This window comes from Elgaria multicarinata, chromosome 2 (assembly GCF_023053635.1).
Source record: "Elgaria multicarinata webbii isolate HBS135686 ecotype San Diego chromosome 2, rElgMul1.1.pri, whole genome shotgun sequence".
Lineage (NCBI taxonomy): Eukaryota > Metazoa > Chordata > Lepidosauria > Squamata > Anguidae > Elgaria > Elgaria multicarinata.
Window position 1 is genome coordinate 165192408 of NC_086172.1, and position 18405 is coordinate 165210812.

An 18405-nucleotide genomic window follows, 5' to 3' on the forward strand; every position below is an offset into this window, starting at 1 on the left:
CCTTCCGCCGGGGCCGCCATCACACACGCACACAAACCCACAGAGCGCGAAGGGGGACTGAGGGCGGCATCCAGTGTTCATTTACCTTCAGCCCCGCTCATTAGAGTGTTTCTACTCTAAGTAGGACTAACGTTATGCACACATACCCGTCTCTCTACCCTCACACAAGATCGGCGTCCGTTTGGAACAAATGGAGTTGAATCCAATGTTAGACCTACTTAGAGCAGGCCCAATTAAATGAATGGAATTTAAGTAAAACCCCATCCGAAACTCAAATCTATGATGGATCTACTTTCAGTAGGGCTAACACTGGATTCAACTCACATGTCTGCCGTGAGTGAGTTTTCCCTGATCTGATGCCCTCCAGACTTCAACTCCCAGTATCCCCAGCCAGCACGAAGTTGTTTTCCAACACCTCTGGAGAGCATCAGGTCCAGAAAGGCTGGGGTGGCCTTTTTTTTTTATTGCTCAGTGTGGTAACTCAGATTGATGCTGAGGCCTCTGTAGAAAAGTGCACAATCCTATGCATGTTTAGATAGGATAAAAAGCCATACAACTCCCAACATTCCCCAGTCAGCCATGCTTGGAGTTGCAGGACTTTTTCCCCATCTAAACATACATAGGTTTGCAACCTATATTAGTTAAGTGACCAATACCTGCCTGTGTGGAGTTTGAATTCATAGTATTCATAGCCTTTTCCTGGGGCAGATTATTTCTACTCTAGTATTGTCTGCTCTGACTGCCTTTGGCATCTAACCCCAGTTGCTATTTTTGCTATTTCCCTGCCCCACTCCAAGCTTGTGTTCTTATCCATATTACTATTATATGAGTCATCATGTAGCCCAAGCTCTTAGGACAACATATGCAATAAAAACAAATACAAAAAAATCAATAACATACCTGCCAACGTAGGCTACGTCTGCATCCATCTGATGAAATTAATTCTAGGGTTTTTCTGCACAAGCCTTTTATTGTGTAAACATGGTCTGTTGCCTGTGTTATTACAGGGTTTCCATGTGATGTCATCATTGTATTAGCGCCCCATATTTTCTGTTGCTCGTTCTTCTTTTATTATGCCGTGTAAGCCATAATAAATTTAAGGTGCCACAAGCCTCTCTGTTGTTCTGACTGGCAGCATTTCTCCAAGGTAATAGGCAGAGAGAGGTTTTTCCTATCATCACCTGTCCTTTTCTAAAGTGGAAATGTCAAGAATTGTATCTGGGACCTTCTACATGTAACCCGTGTGTTTGATCATTGAGTCAATAGTTAAAGTTTAACTGACGACATGCTCTGCACACCTGGGTGTAATCCAGGCTTGTGTAAAAGTGCCTAGGGTTGTGCCTGTGGAGGTGAGAATAAGGTTGCCAAGTGGCCAGGGAAACAACGATCTGGTTTGCTTTTGTGCCTTTGACAACCTATCAGAATTAGCAGTTGAAGCTTTTCCTGGCATGAAGATAAATACAGTGGTCTTCTCTTGTCAAGCAGATGTTAAAGGTGCAAGCAGAAGCAAACCCCAAAAGTTAACAACCAAGGGTGCTTCGATACAGAGGGCTCCTAGCACTACCCAATCAAAAGGCATTGTGCAGCTATTCCATTGTTTCTTCCCTAATTTTTTTTTGCTGGAAAGAAAGAAGACTGAAGAAGCGGTGGGGAACATGGGAGACCCACTCATAGAAAACGGCAAACTTTGGAGCCCTTCTAAAATTATGTGATTGAGGCAGTGTGGTTATACAGAGAAAGCCTCAACTGAAAGCACCTCCTCAATTAGAGGGCCAAAGAACATTTTTCAAAGTTACAGGGTAGTTTAGCTTGTCTGTATGAGAGAAGGAGCAATGCAGTGAATTTTCTAACCCAGCTTCACCTTGTCAAGAACTAGATCTTGCGGAAAGTGCATTGTGAATGAAAGATGGTGATGATCTAGTTTATCTTGCCCTACTTCAGAGTGTACAAGGTAAAATGAAAATAAAAACAGAATAAAACAGTTAAAACAAAATTTAAAAGAAGCACAAACAAATCCAAGGCTGCATGTTAAAGAAAGGCTTCTTGGAATAAAGATGTTTTCAGGAGGCACCAAAAGGAGTACAAGGTTGGCGCCTGCCTGACCTCCAGAGGCAGGGAATTCCACAGGAGGGGCGCCACTACGCTGAAGGCTCTTCCCCTGGTGGATTCCAATCGGAGGATGGATCTATGTGGAACCACCAGGAGCAGGCCCTCAGATGACCTCAGTGACCGGGCAGGTTGGTAAGGGAGAAGGCGCTCTCTCAGGTATCCTGGTCCCAAGTTGTTTAGGGTTTTGTACACAAGTACAAGAACCTTAAACCTGGCCCAGTAGCAAATAGGCAGCCAGTGCAGTTCCCTCATTATCTGTACAATTGCCATGCTCTCCTTATCTGCACTTTGATTTCCTGCGAATAGTATGCAAATATTTGCTGCTGCTGTTGCATGACAACCAGATAAACTTAGCAGCCAGCTTGGAATATCTTTTTTATAGTTAGATACAAATAGCTTTTAGTCTATTTAGTAGTTCTCGGGTTTTCAGTATTCAAAGACCTGTTTGCGTGTTGGCTAGTCTGCTAAGGAACCAGGCAGAATGCTGCAAAACATGCTGAGGGAAATTCTAATATCTACACTAAGTCATGCTCCATTCTCGGCAGTCCTGTTGTCCCAATGGAACAGAGTGTGACCTAGAACACATCCAACAGTCTCCTGTAATGGCGTATAGTAAGGGCGCAATGATTCTTGCTGAGTAAACTGTTTTATAGTAGATATCCCTGCCATTATTGACTTTTGTCATTGATGAACCCCTTCAAGGAAGCCTTGGGTTCTTCTGAATTGTTGGAAACCCACTGATCTAGTTAGTACATAAAATCTTGCATATGAAAATTTTGCACAGTACGTTCTGATCATATTGCTCACATATATTTTCATAATGAATTCAGCAATTCCTGGTTTTTAGTATGTGAACAAACAGCTGTTTTTTTGCATCTTTATTAAAACTTGGCATTTTATAATGCATACAGAATGATCCTAAGATGAAATGCTAGTCAGCACCCCACCATATTACTGTAACTCAAACTGGCATATGAAAGCATGTTTTGTATGGGATACAGATGAAATTACTGTGGTCAACAGCGTATCACATGCAGTATAATAAGGAATAGTTTCTGTATGTGTTATAGGACAAAATATTAAAGTTTATGTATGTGTTATGCAACAAAATGTTAGAGGTTGATAGGTACGAATGTTGGTAGGTATTTTGCACTGTTGCCTCATTTATCTACTGGGTAGATTCTTACGCTGTAGGCACATATTATTTTCTCCTAAATGTGACTCTGATTTCCTGCAAGAATTTGCTATTGGCACGCACGCTGTGCTCACTTCCAAGCATTGTTAATTCCTCTCCAGGAGGCCCTTCCCATTTTCCAGACATAAACCTGTGGCAAGACTTGCTCTATTCTCAAGCATCACCCTAGAAAGGCAACCTGAGGTGCTTGCTGAGTTTTGGATCTTAGATGAACAAGCTAATTTCTGTACATCTTAATGCAATGTAAATGTAGCCATTAAAAGTAAAATGTTTGATTTAGGCACAATATAACTGGAGAGCCTAGGTATTTTCATAAGGTTCATGAATAACAATAAGTATTCTAGGCCTAGCACAATGTCTCTGTGGTTTATGAGCTTTTTAAAACCAAGATAAACACAGACTGACTAAGGCTTAATCTACATGAAGCAGGATATTGCACTATGAAAGGGGTATATAAAAGGCAGGAGCCAAACCAAGCAGGATATAGTGGTATGAAAGCACTATGTATATTGATGGTGCTATATAAATAAATAAATAATAATAATAATAATAATAATAATAATAATAATAATATATGGTATATGTCAATGAGCCCCAACAGTTGTCAGTACACTTCAATACCGCTACAAAGCAGTAGTGTGGCTCCTGCCTTTTATATACCGCTTTCATACAGCCTTTGTAGTGCAATATCCTGCTTGGTGTAGATTAGGCCTAAATCATAGTCCTGGAATAGCTTTAATGCTCTACATACTGTATAAACATGGAAAGTTTCTTAAATTGTTCTTGACGTGTTTGAAGTGATCAGCTTCTGGTGCAGACAGTGTAATAAATGCTAATGCAGTTTTAAATATAGGCGATGAGCCCTATAAGTCTTATTGGTGCCATGCTCAAAATGGTGCTTCCTAGTTTTTAAGTGCTGATTCATTACATCACTGCCATTTGGCTCTGGAAACCTTGTAGGTTTAAACAAGGGCTTATTGGTATACTGAATTCATTTCTGTGTATAACTCCAAGTGCTTCTGTGTGCCCAGAATTTTAAAGCTTAATAAAACTATAAGATCATTCTAATGCTCTACTGAAGTATGTGTGGGTTTTATCCGTGAAATTTAAGCCGGACTATGTCCTTATAAGGTTTGTGTATGTCCTCTACTATTGTAATTAGAGGCAATAGATTCTGTTACTGCCATAAAACCTTTAAATGTTGGAAGTGGTGGCTTTTTGAAAGAACAAGAACTTTAGTACAAAAGTGGATGAAGTAAATACCACAATCCATTCTTGTATGTCAAATTACTGATTAATTCTACTTTCTTAGGCTGCAATCATATACACACTTAATTGGGACTAAACACCATTGAAAACAAGGGGACTTATTTCTGAGTATACATGTATACGATTGCATTGTTAGTCTCCTTTAATTTAGTTCTTATTTAAATTAGCCTTTGAAAGTGTAGCTAATGGACTGTAAACAAATAACATGCCAGGTGCAAGTATCTAATTAGTCTGGTAAATCTAAATAGTATTCCCTAAAACACTTCACTGAAAATGTAGTGGCATTGTACAGAGTTTGAGCCATGATTTCATGATTTGATTACTATACCTGAATATGAGTTATCCTAAAAGATAACAAAGCTAAAATCTTTTATTTGTACTATTGATGAAGCAAATTTAAAATATTAGAGAGACTTTGACGTATAAAACAGAAGTAACAGAGGGTAACATCTTAGCACTTTAGAGAAAAGTAATTTCCAGAAGGTGTATCTTATGAAAGAGAGGAATCCTGATGCTTCTGATTAAGATTTGGGCAAAAGGATACATGCCTGCAGAGGCCTGAATTTTAGCGGTCATTGCTGCAGCATGTCTTTCCTTGAAGAAGGATCATGACCCCAGAAGTGTCAAGATAGCTTTTCATAATAATTTTTGTGCGTTTTCTGGAATTAGTTGTTTATTCAAAGCACAAAGACCTGACTCTTCTTGGCAGAAAGTAGTTTAGCTTTTACAATGAAATTTAATGTGTAACTTATTATCTTGCTGTATCAAACAAAGCTCGCAGTATTACTGGAAATATCCGAAATGCCCTTTATTAAAGCAGATTTCTTTCCTGCAGAGATGTATTTTTGTATGTCATGCACTTTCTCTTTCTGTTTTCCCATTTGGGCGTGCCTCTTAGGTGGAAGCATTGCGGTGCTGCATTGCAGTGGTTTCATTGCTGTAGTGTTGGCTGCTAAAGCAATGACATCATCCTCTGAATTGATAATCAAGTTAACAATGCTCTTCATTTTTGTCTTACACTGTTCTTTTCCTATATACTTTTAAATGAAACTCAAAACAGCTTAAGGAAACTCTAATTGGTTTTAAATAAATGTTATTTGCACTGAATCTTTTGGTATTAAAAACTAGACTTTGCAGGCCTTGTCAGCTAGTCTCTTATATTTGAGAATCTCTGGTAGGATCTGTTTTGTGTTCAGAAGTCAAAATAAAGACCAGGGAAAGTAAGGCGTTTGTATAAAATAGTAGACATGCTCATGGTCATTTATTTCTGGGAATGCATGTTGGACAAGGCTGCAATCCCGTATACTACTTGGGAGTATGCCTCATTGAATATTCTGAATAAACATACTTAAAATTGTGAGGGGGTCAAAAATTAAGATTTTTAAAACTCCTTGAAAGCAGTTTTGGACATTTGGGTAATATAGTGGTGGAAGGACAAATGCCAGTTAATTTTGTCCAACTACAACAGACTTATTTCCATTTCTTGGTGTATTCTTATTTTTAGTCGTTTTATACTGCCTTTTGGTGGAACTATCAAGACTCTGAAAACTTAGTTCAGCGGTCATAAGGTATCAGCACTTACTAATAACAGACATCTCACCAAGAGTAGGTATTGGATGGATACTTAAAACTGATGCTAGTAAGATCTCCTAATTCTTTGCAGAGGATGTTGGTGATGAAGGAGAGGAAGAAAAAGAATGCATTTCCTATGGTATAAGTACTGACATTCATTATGGCATAAAGTCAAACAGGTGAGTCAAATCAGTTGCAGTTTCTTTTATGACAATTTTAAGAATTATTATTATTATATTTATATTTATTTGTATCCCGCCTTTTGTCCAATGCTGGGCCTCAAGGCAGCCTTACAAAGTTTTAAATATACATGGGGGGGGGGGGAACAAAACAATAAACATTTAAAATACACAACAAAATTATAAGACATTAACATAGATGGAGGACCAGACTATTCTCCAAAGGCCTGCTGGAACAAAAAGTTTTAACCTGCTTCCGAAAGCCCATCAAGGAGGGAGCCAGCCTAGCTTCCCCGGGAAGAGAGTTCCAGAGCACCGGAGCAGCCACCGAGAAGGCCCTCTCCCATGTTCCCACCAAACGTGCCTGTGAAGAAGGTGGGACTGAAAGAAGGGTCTCTCCAGAAGATCTCAAAGCACGGGCAGGCTCATAAGGGAGAATACGTTCTTTCAAATAACCTGGACCCGAATTGAGAGCTGATTCTGTAGTGTTCTGATCAATATGATGGTAGTGTCTTTTGCATTCAATGTGTCTCTTATATATTTAATCAGTGTTTGAATTACAAAGTCGGTATTTCCGTACTTGTGACATAAAGCATGTGACAGACATGAAGTAGCTATACAGTAAGCAAGGCGAAAGACTGGTTTTGATGTGGGCTTCCAGATTGCTGACTCATGACTAAATAAACAAAATTGAGTAAAGTTCAGTTTTGAATATATCAATCCCTCTAGTATTTTATATCTTTTGTCTTTCTGTTTCATTGCATATTTTAAAACACAGACACATTTCTGTATTTTAAGTATGGAAACTTAAATACATATTCTTATAGTAATAGTATTCACTTTTATGGCAGGCTTCCCTCTTTCAAAGGCTATGGATTACCATATAACTAAATTAACCCGATTTTGCAAACTATCTGTCCTCTTGATTTTTGTGGCATTGCTGTGACATAATATGGAACATATAAGAAGGAAATAGATTCTAGCAGATTACATGGGGGATACTAAGGGATAGAAATAATGGGGCATATAAGGGCTAGTCTTTTGCTCTTCTTGCATATTGCCTAAGTTATGGCCCAAGAACATGATGGATACAGAAAATCAAGATAGAGACTGAGCAGCTGTCTTCAACATCTGTAATTGTACAACTGGCCAGGTGTTGTGGTCTTTCACTTTGGCTCTGTCTCGTCAAGAAGCTTCTGTTCCTTTACCTAGTACTAGTAACAACATTAATGTAACATCCATATGAAGAGCCTGAATTTGCAGTTAAAATGACATGCCCTCACTGAAGAATCAGCACCACCTGGACAGCACTTCATGTAGCTTGTAGGTGATGCCAGAGAAAATCTAGAGCCTGCCTTGACGTCGTCTTTTCCCCAGGGTGCGTCTGAATCCGTACTGTGCCAGTTAGATGACGCAGATGCAGATTTGAAGCCATCCCGAGGCGAAGATGTGTAGCTGAAAAGTCAGGGACTTCCCCCAATTTTTCCAGCCCATCTCTTCCGCCGGTCTGGCTTCAGTCATTCCCAGGCAGAAGGTGACCTCCTATTGGTCGTTGGAAATTGGGGGAGGCGGCAGGCCCAGCGAGCCTAATGGCCGCCGGAAACCCTGCGCTGCCTCCCCTCATTAGAACAAGTTGCTGCCACTGCGCACCAGGGATAGAGCAGGGTTTGGTGGCACAGTAGTGCCAGCCTGGTGCCGTGAAGATAACTCCCAGTGTACTCCAGAATGGAGGACCATAAGCTAGAAGTCTCTTTAAAAAAAGTTAAAAGTAATTAGGATACACCCTTCATTAATAAAAAGGGGCTTGCCTCCCCAGGATGTCCCATGAAATGTCTAAACATGCACCATGGCAACATCTGATCTGTCAGCTGGAAAGGGCACTCTTAGCCAATCTGTTGTTGAGCAAGACTCAATGAGTAGATCCGCATGGAGGGAGGGCTTTAGCCAGCCATTTGATACAGAGCCAAACCAGATGATCAGCAGTTTCATTTGTGGAGTAAAGAGCAGCAGAGAATAAGTTCAGGATGGAGAGGGGACAAGAAGAGATAGTTTTTCTCTCCTCCTCCCAGAAAAGAACTGGTGCAAACTCACTCTGTGCCCTGAAACAGGATGAATCACACTTCCTTAGCCTCTGAGGGACTCTCTTGTATCTACTTTCTGTATACAGGTCAGGTAATATGTGTAAGCAAGATTGTCCCCACATAGAAGAGCATAAACCTAATCACTGAAGCTTGACTCTTCGATTTTATTTTTACGTTTTATAAATGCTAAATTTTTTAAAGCTTTATTAAAACCTCGAAACAGCTTAAGATTTAGAAGAGTGGTGGATTTTTCTTTTAAAACTGTATAAGGCATCCGTTAATCTATAAATATCATTTGAACCTGAAACATGTATGTTCTCAAATTAAATTGACTTGGCGATTACTAATGTTTCTTTGCTCTACAGCTTGGCATTCATTAAACGAGCACCAATAATTGACGCAGACAAGCCTGTGTCCTCACAGCTTAGAGTTCTCACCCTCAGTGAAGACTCTCCATATGAAACTTTGCATTCCTTCATTAGCAATGCTGTTGCTCCCTTCTTTAAGTCCTACATCAGAGAATCTGGCAAAGCAGACAGGTAATTACTATAATTTTTACAAATTCTAGCTATTATGAAGTAATAAAGGATGTGTAGGGAAAGGAGAGATGGAAAGCTATGGGGAAAGCACACGATGGTCAGGATCCTAAGAGCTCTTTTCACATGTTTGTGTGAATCAGGGCTTCCCCACGTTTTTTTGCCCATTAGAGCCTCTCATGCTGTATTTAAGGCTGCTCCAAAATGTCCCTATTTTATTGGGGTTTTATTTATTTATTTGTTCCATTTATATCCTGCTTTTCTTTCAAGGAGCTCATACATTAACCCCCTCCTCTCCATTTTATCCTCACAACAACCCTGTGAGGTAGGTCAGGCTGAGAGTTAGTGCCTGGCCCAAAGTCACCCAGTGGGCTTCATGGCTAAGCGGGGATTAGAAACCGGATCTCCCAAGTCCCAGTCCAACACTCTAACCACTACGCTACACAGGCTGTCATTGTTGAGAGAAGCCTTTGAAACTGTGCGTAAAAGAAGCACATTGGGTTGCCTTTTGAATCCCAGCCCTTTTATCAAGTTTATGTACTAACTTAAAAAAAAAAAAAACTTTGAAACTTGGTAACACCTTATGTTGTCTTTGGGTAAAGAGAACAGCCCAGATTGCATGCCACATTTATTGTAAGTGACTTTGTTTTTGAATTTTTATTTGACTTGCTTCTTTGTCCTCTCAGGGATGGTGATAAAATGGCTCCCTCAGTTGAGAAAAAAATTGCAGAACTCGAAATGGGACTTCTGCATCTGCAGCAGAACATTGAAATACCAGAGATTAGCTTGCCAATTCATCCAATTATTACTAATGTTGCCAAGCAGTGCTATGAACGGGGAGAAAAGCCAAAGGTTACTGACTTTGGTGATAAAGTTGAAGATCCAACTTTTCTCAACCAGTTGCAGTCTGGAGTTAACCGGTGGATTAGAGAAATTCAAAAGGTAAATTAGGAAAAGAAACGTAATACTGTATTAGATAAACCAATGTTATCTTCAGAGGAGCTTTTTTTTCCCTTCTTAGTGCACTAATTCCTTGCCAGTTGTATTTTCTTAAAGTGAAGCTGAAACTTTCAGTATGTAATCTATCTGGAGTGTATTAAGAATTACATGTTCATACTTAGGAACATTATATGTTCATATTAGGAATTACATGTTCAAGGATGGTAAACATGTGGCTTTCCAAATTTTGTTGAATTGCAACTCCCATCATCCTTCACCACTGGCTATGTTGACTTGGGCTGATGGGAATTGCAGTCTTCCAACACCTGGAAGACTCCCCACCCCTGCACTACATTTTTCTGTATCCTTCCAATATTTTTGTATGTATGGCAGTAAAATACTTTCAGGCCCACTGCAGTTTTGTAAACCTGGCATCAACTTTGAGTTAATTCATCAGGAGTTGGTGAATGTATTTTATAGAGTAGAGAATTTCAAAATTTGTTCCTGGATATCTGAGGAACCCCAGAAATTTTACTTTGGATTTCTTAAGGAGAAGATAGGTAACGGAAGATGAGATTTCCTGAAAACCACTGTTTAACCATCTCTGCTGTAATGTGCAGCCACAGGAGGGTATTTGTATTGGGAACTATCAAACCCCTAAAAGGTGTGATTGGTGTTCTGCATAAACCAAGAGTGCACTCTAGAATCCTCTGCAACACAAAGGGATTCCTGAGCAAACACAAGGGCTCCGTGATAGACAAATTGTGTAAAGACTATCCATAGGGAGAAAGCATGTAAATAAATGTCTCGGAACATGTGAAATAATGTGTATAGAACCAATTAGTCTTACACACTGCCTATGCATGCTTACTCAGAGATGGGACTTAATCTCTACTAAGTATGCTTAGGATTGTAGACTTAGGGTGCAATCCTATGCATGTTCAAACAGAATAAAGTCCTATAACTTCCACATTCCCTCGTCAGCCATACTGGGTGGGGAAAGCTGGGAGTTGTCGGACTTTGTTCTGTCTAAACATCTATAGGATTGTGTCCTTAGTGTTGGAAGCCTGTTTACATAGCCAGGCAGCTTTTCAAAACTTACTGTAGTAGTTTGATGAGGATTCAGCAGGTACTGTGTTAATCTGACCACATACGGTTATGCTTTAAGGTGCTTTGACTCCAGCATATTTTGAACAGATGCATCATTAAGCTCTTCCTTAATATTTTCAAGGTGACCAAGCTAGATCGAGACCCTGCTTCAGGCACTGCATTGCAAGAAATCAGCTTCTGGCTGAATTTGGAACGTGCTCTTTACCGTATTCAGGAGAAGCGTGAAAGCCCTGAAGTCCTCTTAACTTTAGACATTTTGAAACATGGGAAACGCTTTCATGCGACTGTCAGCTTTGATACAGATACAGGTAAGAACTTAGAGAAGCTGCCCAGGAACAGGTTTTCTCAGAACTCTTGTTCTTGGGTCATGTTAATGTAAATTTATTGCAAGTTATCAATGTCTCTTTTGCAAGTTGATAAGTGAAACCAACTTTCTGTTGTACTACCCAGGTCTAAAACAGGCGTTGGAGACAGTAAATGACTATAATCCATTGATGAAAGATTTCCCTCTGAATGACTTGTTGTCTGCTACTGAACTGGATAAAATAAGACAGGCATTGGTTGCAATATTCACTCACCTGAGAAAAATCAGAAATACGAAATACCCTATTCAAAGGGCCCTGCGCCTAGTCGAGGCCATTTCAAGAGACTTGAGCTCCCAGCTACTCAAGGTATTGGGGACACGAAAACTGATGCACGTAGCCTATGAAGAATTTGAGAAGGTAAGTCTTGTTTATATACAAATGGTGTGCGGTAGATTGTTAAGCTAAATATCAGGAACGGATGTTTTACCCTTAAAAGGCAGCCTGAAAATAATTTAAAATAATTATAAAATAAAATAATGCTAGCTGTATCCCAGAAGCCACACGGAACTCCTCCTAGCTCTCCAAAGTCTTAGCGCTGGAAATAGAGGAGCCGCTTTTGATGATAAGGCTGAGATGTGTGGTGATGCTACCTAACAGTTGTTTTAAAAACACAGTTGTTTCAGATTGCTGCCTGGAGTTTCAAAATAGGGGTAGGGGTGAAGTTGGTCATGACCCAGAAGACATTGCCCAGTACAATGTGGCATAACGTTTGCTGCTCCATAACAGCTAATTTGCCAATCTCTTCCTCTCCCTCTGTAAAGTTCAGAGATGGATCTTCTAAAATCACATCTTTAGTGGATATACGTATAATGTACTGAGAGTTTATGATGGAACATCTTTCTTTCAGGTCATGGTTGCATGCTTTGAAGTCTTCCAGACTTGGGATGATGAATATGAGAAACTGCAGGTCTTGCTGAGAGACATTGTGAAAAGAAAGCGAGAAGAGAATCTGAAGATGGTGTGGCGTATCAATCCTGCTCACAGAAAGCTGCAGGCTCGTCTTGACCAAATGAGGAAGTTTCGACGCCAACATGAGCAACTGAGAGCAGTTATTGTGAGAGTGCTGCGGCCTCAGGTAGAACATTTTTGCTTCCCTTTGCCCTGTTGATAATGACTGATGCTTTTTAAAAACTTGGGTAGAGGCCTCTATTATATTATGTCAAAGCTAAGAAAGGAAGAACCCATTCTTCTCTTGGCCTAAATTATTTTCTCTTTGAATATCTCTTAATTCAGGCAGAATAGTTCTAAATCCTCTTCCAGAGGATTTAATTAAATAGCAGAGAGCTCCCACTACTGGCTTTTAGGGTAAATATTGCAATGCCATTATAAAAGGCACTAAAACTCCATGACAAACAGGTAAACATGTGAATTAGATGGCCGTGCTAGGTGGTTGTTAAGACCTTCTTGAGTGTTGAGACTATATAGCAGTATGTTTTGCCACCAATTTGGATGGCTTTAAAAGGGGATTGGATAAATTCCTGGAAGCAAAGGCTATCAATGGCTACTAGCCCTGATGGTTGTGTGCTATCTCCAGTGTTCGAGGCTGTAAGCCTGTGTGCACTAGTTGCTGGGGAACATGGGTGGGAGGGTGCTGTTGCACCAGGTCCTGCTTGTTCATCCCTGGCCGATGGCTGGTCAGCCACTGTGTGAACAGAGCGCTGGACTAGATGGACCCTTGGTCTGATTCGGCATGGTACTTCTTATGTTCTTATGTTGTTCTTAGATAAAAATGTGATTGCTGTTACTACTATTGCCCTAAGATTTGCTTGATTGTATCGTTTTATGTAGGTGACTGCAGTGGCCCAGCAAAATCAGGGAGAGGTACCTGAACCCCAGGATATGAAAGTAGCAGAAGTGTTGTTTGATGCCGCTGATGCTAATGCAATTGAAGAAGTAAACCTTGCTTATGAGAATGTTAAAGAAGTAGATGGCTTGGATGTTTCCAAAGAAGGTACAGAGGCCTGGGAAGCTGCAATGAAGAGATATGACGAAAGAATTGATAGAGTGGAAACCCGCATTACTGCTCGCCTACGAGACCAGCTTGGCACGGCAAAGAATGCCAATGAAATGTTCAGGATCTTCTCCCGGTTCAATGCTCTGTTCGTCAGGCCCCATATCAGAGGCGCTATCCGTGAATACCAAACGCAGCTAATCCAGCGTGTGAAAGATGACATAGAGTCGCTTCATGACAAATTCAAAGTCCAGTATCCACAAAGCCAGGCTTGCAAAATGAGTCACGTTCGGGACTTGCCTCCAGTGTCAGGCTCTATCATCTGGGCTAAACAGATTGACAGGCAGCTCACAGCCTACATGAAGCGTGTTGAAGACGTCCTTGGAAAGGGTTGGGAGAACCATGTGGAAGGTCAGAAACTGAAGCAAGATGGGGACAGTTTCCGTATGAAGCTCAACACTCAAGAAATATTTGATGATTGGGCTAGGAAGGTTCAGCAACGTAACCTTGGGGTCTCTGGTCGCATTTTCACCATTGAAAGCACTCGAGTTCGAGGCCGAACTGGAAATGTCCTGAAGCTAAAGGTCAACTTCCTCCCAGAAATAATTACACTGTCAAAAGAAGTTCGTAACCTTAAGTGGCTCGGGTTCCGGGTTCCTCTTGCGATAGTCAACAAGGCTCATCAGGCCAATCAGCTCTATCCTTTTGCCATTTCTCTGATTGAAAGTGTCCGTACGTACGAACGGACCTGTGAAAAGGTGGAAGAACGGAACACCATTTCCCTCTTGGTTGCTGGTCTGAAGAAAGAAGTGCAGGCTTTGATTGGGGAAGGCATTGCTCTGGTGTGGGAATCTTACAAACTTGACCCATATGTCCAGCGGCTGGCAGAGACTGTCTTCAATTTCCAAGAAAAGGTTAATTTGCTTTTGGTATTTAGTATTTGGGTTTTGAGGTGGATGGTTACTGATAAGTTGATGTTTTGACATAGAAACTTAGAGCAATTTCCATACAGGTGTTCAAGGTGCTAGCAGGTGTTCTGCCAGACCAAATTTAGGGGTAACTCTTTTCTAATACAGCAATGGATTTTGAAATACGTACTCTTTTGTTTTGTAAGCATTTTTTCCTGAAGACCAAAGTAGCATAAGTATTTAAATTGCCAAATGTGCTGTAAATCTAACTACCAAGTGATACAGCTTATAAAATACAGAGTTTATGTGCATTAGTGTCCCTGGGAGAGACTTCTTAACTCTGGTTATAGAAATGCATTTGTTTGTCTAAATGCTGGATTCCTTATCAGAAAATATTGGGTGTTTCATGTTAAAAAGGAAGCAATTTGGATGCTTTTTAATGAAGACTTGTCTTTATCTCAAAGGAATTTCGGAGTACTGAAATTTAACATATAAAGGTTCTTTTTTCATTTGCCATTTAGGTGGATGACTTGCTTATCATTGAAGAGAAAATAGACCTGGAAGTCAGATCCTTGGAAACTTGCATGTATGATCACAAAACCTTCTCTGAGATCTTGAACAGAGTTCAAAAAGCTGTGGATGATTTGAACCTTCATTCATACTCCAACTTGCCCATCTGGGTTAATAAGCTAGATATGGAGGTAAGCCTTGCAGACAATTGACAAGAGAAAATAACTTGAATATTACATTTAGGAAGAAATATAGCTATCTAGTTCATACATCTCAGAGATTTTGAGAAAAAGGTTGTTGAAGTCAACATTTCTCTAAATATCCCATCATCTTTCAGTCACTGGAATACTGCGTTAATCTACAATGCTTTGTACACTTAAATTAAGAGTAGGTTCCATTGAAGGCTGTAGCACTTCTGAGTTAACATGCATAGGATTGCATTGGTGGTCTTGTCTGTATTTGGAAACTTTCAGGCTCAGGTCTTATTGCTTAGGTTCCAATTGGTAAGATTAACAGCTTTTTTATAAGCTTTTCAGTTCAGAGAGTAACAAAAGGACAATGGATACTGCTTAAAGAATAATTATCAAATGGTGTTAGAAGAAAGGGACTAGCAGAATTTGCCCATTTATTTATTTATATTTATTTATTGTGTATTTATACTGCCCAACAGCCTAGGCTCTCTGGCCAGTTTACAACTAAAACCATGATATGACAATCCAATTTAAAACTTTAAAATCACATAAAACCAGAATAAGTTACAGTCAAGGGAAGGCTTGTCTAAAGATATATGTTTTTCGGAGGTGTTTAAAAGACATTACATTTTCTGCCTCCCAAACTGCACGGTATAGTGATCCACCCATCTCTCCCCCAGATATAAAGTCCACTGCTAAACAAGTATTGGTTTCCTTACATTTGAATTTGCCAGTAGAGCAAGTTGTAAAACTACTTCAACCAGCCAGAAATGACAAGAGGTTATGTTCTTGAAATATATATATATATATATATATTTTAAAAATAATACCTCTGAATTTTATATGAATCTGCCATCTCTTCTTAGGAACAATTTGCAGGGGAATCTAATTTTGGACAGGACACTGCCCAAAAATGTTTACGTCTACGAGTGTTTAATGTTGTCTGTTGGTAGGTCCTAATTTAAGTTTGCATTTCTGGAAGGGCTTGAATTTTATTAAAACCATTTGCTTCCTAGATTGAGAGGATACTGGGAGTTCGCCTGCAAGCTGGGCTGAGAGCCTGGACTCAGGTACTACTTGGTCAAGCAGACGACAAAGCGGAAGTTGACATGGACACAGATGCTCCGCAAGTCAGTCACAAGCCAGGCGGAGAGCCAAAGATCAAAGTACGTGATGTCTTCAGTTGGTTCCATGCAGTGTGCATGCTAGAATTGACCCATGAAGAATTTCAGATAGAGCTAGAAAAGCTCTCTTGAAACATTGCTGTATAAATGAGATTTGTCCTGTGTTCGCACAAGTACAAGTCTAGTAATCTTGCACAGAAATTGGTAACCAGAGAAATCTTAATATTATTAAAATGTTTCCAGTTCGTGTGAGTACAGAGAAAATTTTACACATTGGGAATTTTTTTAAAGGCTTGGAATAGTAGGGAATTGGGGTGCCTAGACTCTACTAAGCTACCTTTGGCCCAAAGGGCAAGAGTTTTGTGCTCATACCTTTCCCATCCTTCTCTGTGGCCATCAATTTTTTGTCCAATTTAATTTCCTGTGCCTAACCCTTGTGCCCTCATCTGTCTCATTGCTCCTGCCACTCTCAGCATTGAGAAAATAACCAAAGATCAGTAATGAAGTGAGTTATGTTAAGTAAATTAATACACTTTTATTTATGAAGACTGAATTTGGAGATTTTGTTGCTAAGCATTAAAAACAGCATCCTCTGTATAGGTGGTGTTAGAATTAAGGGTTAGTATTTCATAAATGAAAGGGACAACTCTGTCCCCGAGGAGTTTACAATCTAAATTTGACATTTTAAGAGAGAACAGAGGAGGGGAAGGATGAATATGAGTAAATGCTACTTACATGGGCTTGGGCTTGGTTACACTTGATGATGAAGACTAAGGGCTTAAGCCAAAGTCTTCACAAAAGAGGTTGACTTTGAGAATTTGAGGGAAGAGAATACATAACTGTGCAACTTGCGTTTGTGCTATTATATAAATACCATCGCAATCATGTAGAACCATACTTTCCAAATGAATCAACTTTGATTGTTTAATGCATTTTGTTATGACTTCGTTTAGCAAAACAAAGCTGAACATTGTCTCTTTATGTTCCTGCAGAATGTTGTGCATGAACTGCGGATAACCAATCAGGTGATCTACTTGAATCCACCAATTGAAGACTGCAGATACAAATTATTCCAAGAATTGTTTGCTTGGAAGATGGTAATACTGTCACTGCCTAGAATCCAAAGTCAGAGATATCAGGTAAGAATAAAGAAACATACTTTGGAATCTAAGAGTGCTTGAGCAGACTTAACATCAATCCTCATGAATTTTTATCAAATCACACAGTGCTTTGAAATTCAAAATGTGGCTTATATTTCACTCTGGATTTTGCTAGGTGGGTGTACACTACGAGTTGTCAGAAGAGGAAAAATTCTACCGTAATGCACTGACACGGATGCCAGATGGCCCTTCAGCACTTGAAGAGTCTTATTCTGCAGTCATGGGGATTGTAACAGAGGTTGAACAATACGTTAAGGTAAGATGAGGGTTCTGTTGTTTGCAATTTTGGGCTTATAATGTGACAATATCTTAATTAAGATTATGAGGTGGGAAGCTAAAGTTTTGTTTAAAAGTACATTTTTTTCAGTTTGCCAGTTCATAGACGTGAGAATTGGATATGAAAGAGATCCCAGATTCTTAAAATGAGTTGCTTAGGGTTTCTTTCTGTGTGTGCTTAATTTGTAGGTCTGGCTGCAGTATCAGTGTTTGTGGGATATGCAAGCTGAAAATATCTACAACCGCCTCGGAGAGGATTTAAATAAGTGGCAAGCACTCTTGGTTCAGATAAGGAAAGCCAGAGGAACCTTTGACAATGCAGAAACCAGGAAGGAATTTGGGCCTGTTGTTATAGACTATGGAAAGGTAAACATTTTGAAGCACAATAGACATAATGGTTTGTTAACGTAGTGGCCGAATTCCATTTGGGAGAAGCTCTCAGGTGCCATATTCCAGTGGCAAAGAGGTTGGGCCAAAGGCAAAGGAGCAGGCCCAAAATATCAGTATATTTTAATGAAGAAGAGCCATTCTAAAAGGTTGAAATGTGGGGGGAATAGCACAAAAACCATGAAGCAATCACTGTGGAAGGGGGTGTGGCTATCTGGGGTAGACTGGAAGGCCAGGTTGGGACCCCAGGCCTGAGGCTCTGCACTCCTCATGGTAGTGCCTAATACTTTGCAATGATTTCAGAAGATCAACAACATGGGTCTTGCCTTTGTTTTTACTTTCATTTATTATTTATTTATTTATTTATTTATTTATTACATTTTTATACCGCCCAATAGCCGAAGCTCTCTGGGCGGTTCACAAAAATTAAAACCATAATAAAACAACCAACAGATTAAAAGCATACATTAAACGTATGCAAGAGAAGTAGAAGGTGTGGGAGATGAGTGACTACAGTATATAACAAAAGCAAGGGTTTTTTGT

At 39.9% G+C, this 18405-nt stretch overlaps 1 protein-coding gene across 1 annotated transcript in view; it reads left to right on the forward strand.

Annotated features, from left to right (window-relative positions):
• Positions 1-18405, forward strand: part of DYNC1H1 (dynein cytoplasmic 1 heavy chain 1) — a 65438-nt gene that overhangs the window by 730 nt on the left and 46303 nt on the right. The window contains exons 2-13 of the mRNA XM_063118066.1: positions 6237-6324; positions 8771-8944; positions 9628-9883; positions 11112-11298; positions 11441-11712; positions 12203-12430; positions 13144-14220; positions 14736-14915; positions 15932-16081; positions 17032-17178; positions 17315-17455; positions 17665-17841. Of these exons, the coding sequence (XP_062974136.1) occupies positions 6237-6324; positions 8771-8944; positions 9628-9883; positions 11112-11298; positions 11441-11712; positions 12203-12430; positions 13144-14220; positions 14736-14915; positions 15932-16081; positions 17032-17178; positions 17315-17455; positions 17665-17841 (3077 nt within the window). The remainder of the gene's footprint in view (positions 1-6236; positions 6325-8770; positions 8945-9627; positions 9884-11111; positions 11299-11440; positions 11713-12202; positions 12431-13143; positions 14221-14735; positions 14916-15931; positions 16082-17031; positions 17179-17314; positions 17456-17664; positions 17842-18405) is intronic.